This window comes from Myotis brandtii, unplaced genomic scaffold (genome assembly GCF_000412655.1).
Source record: "Myotis brandtii unplaced genomic scaffold, ASM41265v1 scaffold103, whole genome shotgun sequence".
NCBI classification, from domain to species: domain Eukaryota; kingdom Metazoa; phylum Chordata; class Mammalia; order Chiroptera; family Vespertilionidae; genus Myotis; species Myotis brandtii.
Window position 1 is genome coordinate 4,663,760 of NW_005353460.1, and position 8,337 is coordinate 4,672,096.

Below are 8,337 nucleotides of genomic sequence, written 5' to 3' on the forward strand. Positions count from 1 at the left end.
CCCAGTGGAAAAGTGAACCTGCGTTCCCAGCATTTCCCCGCTGGCCTGTAAAAGTCACCTAGCCCACTGCGCCATGGATGAACCTGGAGGGCATCATGCTACCTGAAATAAGCCAGTCGCACAAGGACAAATACTGCATGTCTCACTTACATGAGGTGCCTAGAGAAGTCAGGCTCATAGATAGACAGTAGACTGGTTGCCAGGGGCTGGGGAGAGGCAGGAATGGGGCGCTACTGCTTAATGGGTGCAGAGGTTCAGTTTTGCAAGATGAAAGAGTTCTGTGGATGGCGAGTGGGGATGGTTGTACCACTATATGAATGTACTTAATGCCACTCAGCCGTGCACTAACAATGGTTAAGGTGGTAAATTCTAAGTTATGTGTATTTCAGCATCATTTAAAACAATTTTATATGGTTTAAATGGTTAAAAAAAAAGTCACAATGAGTAAACGTATTCTAAATTAGAAACTGCATTAGTACGTGCACCTGGACAACTTAATCGGCAAAAACAAACAAATGCCACCCAATCCTCAAGCCCAAGCCGCACCCTGTTCTCATGCTGGGGGTCTATTTCCTCTCTATTCCGCCAATTCCTCCACGTGGGCTGACCCTGCCTCCAGCCAGTCCTGCGGCATGGGCTCAGTTTCCTCAGCATGCCCTCCAGAAAACAAGGCTCTGGGTCTGAGCAGCAGAAACCTCCAGAGAAGTTGTCTAAGCCACATCGGTTCTCAACCGGAGCCAGTCTGGCCTTTGTCAACAGCCTGTGGGCGAGACCGCATCACTACTTCCTTCTCAGCCTTCAGAGAATCCTCAAAGGCTGCTGCTGACAAAGGAGATGTAATGTCACCATTGACTCAACATCCTTCAAAGCCCTTCCTCCTGCCCACTTTCAAAAGCCACATATTCTAAGGCCACAGCAGGGACCAGTGGCAACTTCTAAGGGAAGAGGCGGCAGGGGATGGAGCCCGGGGCCAGCCCACACTGTTCAGGCATCAGCCCTGCTCCGTGGGGCCCTGCCCCGGGGCAGGGATGTGAGCAGCCAGGCGAGGGCCTTCAGCAGGCGGAAGCCCTGGGGGATTTTTGAGGCCACGGGAAAAGGTTAATAGAAGCGGATTAAAACTCTCAGGGAGTGGCATCAGGCCAGAGCCACTCTTCAGAGACCACGTGCCTGTCCCCATCCCACTTACCTGGTTACAGGTGTTGATGTCTACCCCATTCTGCAGGTAATCCAAAGCTTTATCCAAGTTCCCTGATCTTGCTGCCCTGAGAAAGCTGGTAGCAGCATCGCCCTGTGAGGAGAAAGAACAGGCTGTGAGTGTGTTCTGCGTGGTCACAACCTCACGATCCCACTCAAGCTCAGGGCTGCGAGAAAGGGCCGAGAAACGGCCGAGGTCACAGTGGCAGGCAGCTTTGCACCCTCCGGTTACGACGCCGTGGTGCCCACGAAGTACCCAAGTGTGATACGGGGTCCAGAGCCCCTTGGCCAGGACACAGGCGGCACCAGCCGTTGAGAAGGGACTCCATTCGAAGCTGAATGCTCAGCACAGCCTGGTATCTTACTGCTGTGATATGTCCCAAGGGCTCTCTGTCCTCACTAAGGGGGCTGTATCACGTAGCCCCTGCCCAGCGAGTCACAGATGCAGGCCCCACGGGAACCGAACACATGCTGTCTGCTGCTCTTGGGCGGGTTTGTTTTTTAAGTAAACAGCACATAGCACTCACTGTGCACTAAGAACCATTGTGATCACTTGACACGTAATATATATTTACACACACGCATATACGCATTTACTCCTCATTCGAAACACCCAAGGTAAGTCCTATTGTGGTCCCCACTTACAGGTGAGGGAACCAAGACACAGAGAGCTGAAAGGACTGGTGCAGGGTCACCCGGCAGTCAGAGGCGCAGCCAGGGCTCTGAAACCAGTGAACTCAACCTCCCTGCTCGGCTGCCAGCGTCATGTGAGCTCTAACTCGCAGGTGCCGCTCAGCCACCTCCACCAGCCTTTCAGGATGCTGCTCCCAGGAACATCTGTTTGTATTAAGGATGAGTGACAGCCAGAGAGAGTGACCACTGGGGACAACCAAAGCTGACGAATGCAGACAAGCGCGGTGGGAGAGCACAGGACTGGGAGGGGCGAAGTGGCTCAGAGCAGCTCCCCTGCGTGTCGCTCGGCCCTATGTTCTCAGGCACCTCCTGTTCCCTTATCTGTAAGGCAGGAGGATAAGGCCTTCCTCATACCCTGGCTGTGAAGCTAACAGGAAATGTGTTATTAGAATTATTATGTCAGCTGTGAAGCTAAAAGGAATAATACATATGATCATAATTATTATACCAGCACAAGTGCTGAGCAGAGTGCTTAGCACATGTGCCTACTCAGGTAGAGTTTGACAGGTAAGAGTCACGTGACAGGCCACAGGCGTGTGCCTCTCCACCAGAGGACCCAGCCGTGCCTCATGGTGCCTTCTCCCCTTGGGGCGCTCTGTCTCCTTCCTTCATGCTCCCTCCTTAGAAAGCATGTTCTAATGGGCTAAATGGTGGCCCCCCCAAAAGATACGTCTGCACCCTAATCCCTGGAACCTGTGAATGTCACTTATTTGGAAAGAGAGTTTTTGCAGATGTAATCGAGTTATGTGTCTTGGGATGAAATTGCCCTAGATTACCTAGGTTAGCCCTAAATCTGATGGCAAGTATCCTTATAAAAAAACAGCAGATTATAGAACACTTGAAACGTGTATCATTTTATTAACCAATGCCAACCCAATAAATTCAATTAAAAAATAATAAAAATTACAAAACAAAACAAAAAACAGCAGAGGCCTGGCTAGATGATTCAGTTGGTTGGAGCAGGCCCATATACATCAAAAGGTTGCGGGTTCAATCCCCAGTTGGGTTATGTCCAGGAGGCAACTGATCAATGTTTCTTTCTCACATTGATGTTTCTCTCTCTCCCTCCCCTTCTCTCTCTCTCTCTCTCTCTCACTCTCAAATCAATAAAAACATATCTTTGGTTGAGGACTCAAAAAAACAACAACCACCACAGCAGAGAAGAAACACAGAGGAGAAGGTGATGTAAAGACAGAAGCAGAGACAGAAGTGATGCGGCTACAAGCCAAGGAAGCCAGCAGCCGGCAGAAGTTGGAAGAGGCAAAGAACACTCCTCCTGAAAGCCTCCAGAGGGAGCACGCCCTCCCCCTACCTTGATTTCAGACTTGTAGCCACCATGGCGGTGGGAGAATACATTTCTGTTGTTTTAAGCCACTAAATTTGCGGTAATGTATGACAGTGGCCACAGGAAACTCACACGCATGCTAATGATGATCAGCCCTAAACACAGAAGCCTCAAATCTACAGCCAACAGTCCCAGGATTCTACAATTAAAAGCCTGGGTTCATGCCTCTGCCAATTAAACAGTCAATATGGGGCAGAAAAGATTACAGACAACCCCTTCACAGCGAGGGCTGCCCTGCCCTCCCCACCAGCCATCTCAGGCCTACACCTGCTCTAGAAGACCAATTCCTTCCTCTGCCTCCCCCACCCCTTCCCAGAAGCTCTGCATCTGCCTGTTCACAATGTAGGCACACTGGGATCTCACAAAAAAACTTCTGCCTCCAGGGCCACACCTTGATTATTCCCAGGGCCGTGAAGCCCTCTCTGTCACTCTCATTTGCCAATTCCAATCTTTCCCTTCTTCAAGGTGCACACAACCCCTATCTCCTCTGTGATGTTGTCCTTGGATACTCAATATTGACCATCTTGAAATCTAGAAATGGGAGCTGGATTTTTTTTGTTGTTTTTTAATATATTTTAAATACATCTTTCTCAAGTGATTTGACTTATGCACATCTTGTCTCCCCAGCCAAGTTGTTTGCTTCTTGGGGCAGGGACCAAATCTTCTACCTCTTTTGAATCCTTCAAAAGATGAAGTATCTACTAGGCCAGTGATGGCGAACCCTTTGAGCTCGGCGTGTCAGCATTTTGAAAAACCCTAACTTAACTCTGGTGCCGTGCCACATATAGAAATTTTTTGATATTTGCAACCATAGTAAAACAAAGATTTATATTTTTGATATTTATTTTATATATTTAAATGCCATTTAACAAAGAAAAATCAACCAAAAAAATGAGTTCGCATGTCACCTCTGACACGCGTGTCATAGGTTTGCCATCACTGTACTAGGCTAAGACCTCCCTTGGTTCAAAATACAGGGCACTTAATGTCCCCAGGTTCCTCAGCAAGGTTATCTGTGGTGGAGGAAATATTTCAGAAATGAGGATCAATCTATTGGCTTCCCAGAGAAATCAGATTCAAGTTTAGTCTCTCAGAAAAATGTCTGGTTGTGCCTGCTGATTCAGAAATTCTGTCAAGTACTGTGTGTGTGTGTGTGTGTGTGTGTGTGTGTGTGTGTGTAAATATATAGTAGTATTTTCCTATATCCAACTATTAGGAAAAATACTATATTATTCCCCAAGAATGAAAGTGTTAGAGGGACATATCTCCCATCTATCCCACCTACCAAACTATCTTCTACAGCACAATAATAGGATTTGGGATGAAAACCTGAGAACTGTGGGTAAGCATAGATGCAATATCTATTAATGATACTGCTTGACTGTTCAAAGCCCTGAAGCTAGGAAGTGAAGGCAAATACCGTATTTATAACAGACAGACACACAGATAGAGGGTAAGAAAAACCCGATCTACACTAGGCTGAAGAGGGTTAAACAGTTTCCACAGTTTGTATGACATAATGATGAAATTATAACACTTTTACCAGTCTTTGGGCAAGTGTATTAACAATGTCTTTTAATCCTCATCACAACTGGTGAGGTAGGTATAATTATTATCCCCATTCTAGAGGTGATGAAACTGAGGTCTGGAGAGGTTAACAACTTGCCCAAGTTCTAGTTAGTTAACAGTCAGGAAATCAGTCCTGACTAAAGCCTATGCCCTTGACCCTGAGGTGTATTCTCAGCAATTTCAAACCTGAGGGTGTCTAGACAACCCTGACAGCTTGTAGGGCCTGGGGTGGGCCACACGCCTTTGCTAATCAAACAGTTAATCCATGGCAGAGAAAGGGTCCCGACAGATCCCAGCTCGGACCCCTGAGCCCTGTGTCAAGGCCAAGACAGGCCTCTAAAAAAGAATCAGCTTGTCCTAGGCCAGTGATGGCGAACCCTTTGAGCTCGGCGTGTCAGCATTTTGAAAAACCCTAACTTAACTCTGGTGCCGGGTCACATATAGAAATTTTTTGACATTTGCAACCATAGTAAAACAAAGATTTATATTTTTGATATTTATTTTATATATTTAAATGCCATTTAACAAAGAAAAATCAACCAAAAAAATGAGTTCGTGTGTCACCTCTGACACGCGTGTCATAGGTTCACCATCACCGTCCTAGACCTTCCTTTTGCTGATGATAAAACTGATGGCAAAAATAATGTGCCTGACTAAGGTCACCTAGACAATTAGAAATGAAGTTCCATGGCTAAGACTTTTTCATTTTCTCTCTGGTCTTCTCTAGGCATGGAGCAGTCAGGACATGAGCAGGATCCTCAGGGTACCTCACCGGTGAATTGTGGATAGTGGTGCCACTCTCACTGTGCATCACTCAGTGTAAGTCTACAATATATTTACTGAGGTTCTACTTCCAGTCCAGGATCCTGCTAGAGCAAAGGGAGAGACGATCATACATCAGAATATCGGTCCCTGCCTTCGTGGTTTGAAAAACAAAGTGACTCGGTTATAGAGAGGTCCCCTGTGCATGCATGCGCCCATTGATTCACTCTACACGCATTCCCTGAGCCCCGCCCAGGTGCCAGGGAATATTCCAGCTCCGGAGCAAATGGCCTTCATTGTAATATGAGAGCCATTCTCACCATCTTGCTCTACTGAGCCCATACTCCCCATCTATCTAATTCAATTACCTGCAATTCAATGATCTGCCCCAGGTGCAATCTCCTGGTGATTCCAGGAATGGTCTGTCTGATACAATAGGACAGAAAGGGAGTCAAAAGAATACAATATGTCCCTTTTAGAATATTTACCTGAGTAAATAGTAGCCAGGAAAATACCAATGACAATAACAATAGTAATAATAATAATAACATACTAACCAGAGTACCTCTGGGCTGTGATAAATTGGAGTAGTGTCCCTGGCCCTCTCTGACTCCCACTGTCCATGAAAAGAGACTAGAGGACCTCACAGAGGCGGCTCCTTGTGACCAGAAAACCAGCCCACATGTCCAAGTCCTGCATCACCACCAAGGACCTGTCCCCCTCTCTGGGCACCCCACCACGGCTGCCCATGTGTGTCTTGCCCCTTCGTCATCTTGAGTTTCATTTTAATCTAGTTTACCTGTGAGAAAATGGCTTGTGCTTGCATTGTGCGGGGGATGGGGGGTGGGGGGTAATACATTCTGTTGTGTCCCCAGCCAACAGCTCTGCTGGTTAATCCATGTAATTTCCCTGAAATTCCTTTTATACCAAAATAAGTTTTATAAAGCTCTTACTATGTTTTAAGCACTCCACTTAAATTAATTCATTTGGTCCCCCTAATAATCTCATCAGGCAGGTGGTTTTGTCTCCTCTGCACAGATGAGGTGAATGAGTCATAATGAAAGTAAGTAGTTTATCCAAAGTCACAACTAATACATGGCTTGGCCAGCGTTTAAATCTGGGGAGTCTGCTTCCATGGTTCTTCTCTTAACCCGGGTGCTGTACTGCCTCACGGGCCAATCACCTCCTAGTGCCCGCACGATTCCTCACAAGTTCAGCTCCGCGAGTTCAGCTCTGGCTGGAGGAACCCTCCGCCTGTGCTGGGGGCCTGTGCCCACTTTGGGAGGAAGTAAGTTTCGGGGAAGGGAAGGGAAGGGAATTCCTCCTGGGACTCAAGTTGCCCTCAGGGCTGCCCAGGAAAAGGGAGGTGAACCCGTGGTTACCTGAGTCACCCAGACTATTATTAAACTTGCACTTCCTGAGTGGGGTGATATCAATATAGCATAAAGGAAGTAGCCCAGGGGGTTCCCGTGTCCCGGGAGGGGGAGGCCGGAGGCACCCTCTAAATGTCAGCGTGCCTGTAACACAGGAGGTTTCAGAAGCACAGGCCAGGCAAAGTCCAGTGTCAGGCCGAGGAAGAGAGCACAGGCCCCCTCACCTTCGCTGGGGCCTGAGATGGCCCAAGTTCCCCAGACAACTCAGGACTTACTTGTTTGAGGTCTTTTAGTGCCACATTCCTTTCTCAAAAGATGAATGGGAACTGAGCTATTATCCATCTCTGTAAACAGCGATACGGCGGCATCTCTTTCCCAAAGGGTCTTGTTTGGGCAAAATGCAGTTTCTTTAACAAAGTCATTGTCAGAGTCCCCAGAAGAGTCCCGGTCCTTCCCCTGCGGGCCCTGCAGCTGACCAGCAGCCTGAGGACAGCAGGCAGCATTCCCAACAGCAGGATGTGGGCCGTCTGCTCCGCTGTCCGCCTGCCCTCCACATCTGGGTGCTCCTCCAAACTCCTGCCTGGTGTCCCCCGAGGCCCACGACAGGCCTCCCAGGAAGCGGCTCCAGCCAGCCAGCCAGCGCACCTGTGCAGCCCTGCCTGTATCCCACTGACTACAGAGAAGCAAGTGACCCCTGGGCCAGCGTGTGTTTTCATGGGGGTTCTTTCCTCCTCCTTTCCAGAAGTTGTGCTGTTAAAGCTTCACACATCGCCTCCAGGTGCCCCAAGCAGACGACCATTGGCAAAGATAAAATGAACAAATTAAAGGTGTCATTGAGGAAACGATGTGTGAGCAGGAGTCCTGGGTGCCTTATCTTCCAACACAACCGTGAAGCCGGGGAAACCCCGTCCGTTCCCTGTACTCCTCCTGCATCCATCGCCTGATGCAGGGATGTGGGAAGCCAGAGTGGACCCTGCTGTGGGGAAGACCTGGTGTGAACCCCTGCTCTGCCACTTGATGCTCTGCCTGGCACAAGTTCCCAAACCTCCGTGTCCCCTTTGCTAAAATGAGGAAACGACATAGCTTGTTGGGGGTGCTGCGAGGATGACAAGGTGCTGGGCAAGCCCCAGGCTCCCGGGCACACAACAGGTCTGCCTTCCTCTCGCCCCCATTCATTGCCTGCTCCCTCTGGGCCTCCTGGCCATCGCGTTGCTAAGATTTAGGGGTCAGGAGCGCCTTGAACGAGGCGGTCCCTTCTCTGGCCAAGGCCAAGTCCACGGCATCCCTGCTGTGCCAGCTGGGTCCCCAGCAGAATCCGCTCCGTGGGACCCTCCTCCAAGCGAGGGGGACGTGGCCTCAGCTACAGCCCCGCGCGCCCGGGTCCCCTCCGGGAACGTGTGT

The 8,337-nt window shown here is 49.0% G+C and overlaps 1 protein-coding gene across 1 annotated transcript in view; it reads right to left on the minus strand.

Annotated features, from left to right (window-relative positions):
* Positions 1-8,337, minus strand: part of ANK1 (ankyrin 1, erythrocytic) — a 624,245-nt gene that overhangs the window by 104,465 nt on the left and 511,443 nt on the right. Inside the window, exon 4 of the mRNA XM_014536490.1 lies at positions 1,187-1,288. Within this exon, the coding sequence (XP_014391976.1) occupies positions 1,187-1,288 (102 nt within the window). The remainder of the gene's footprint in view (positions 1-1,186; positions 1,289-8,337) is intronic.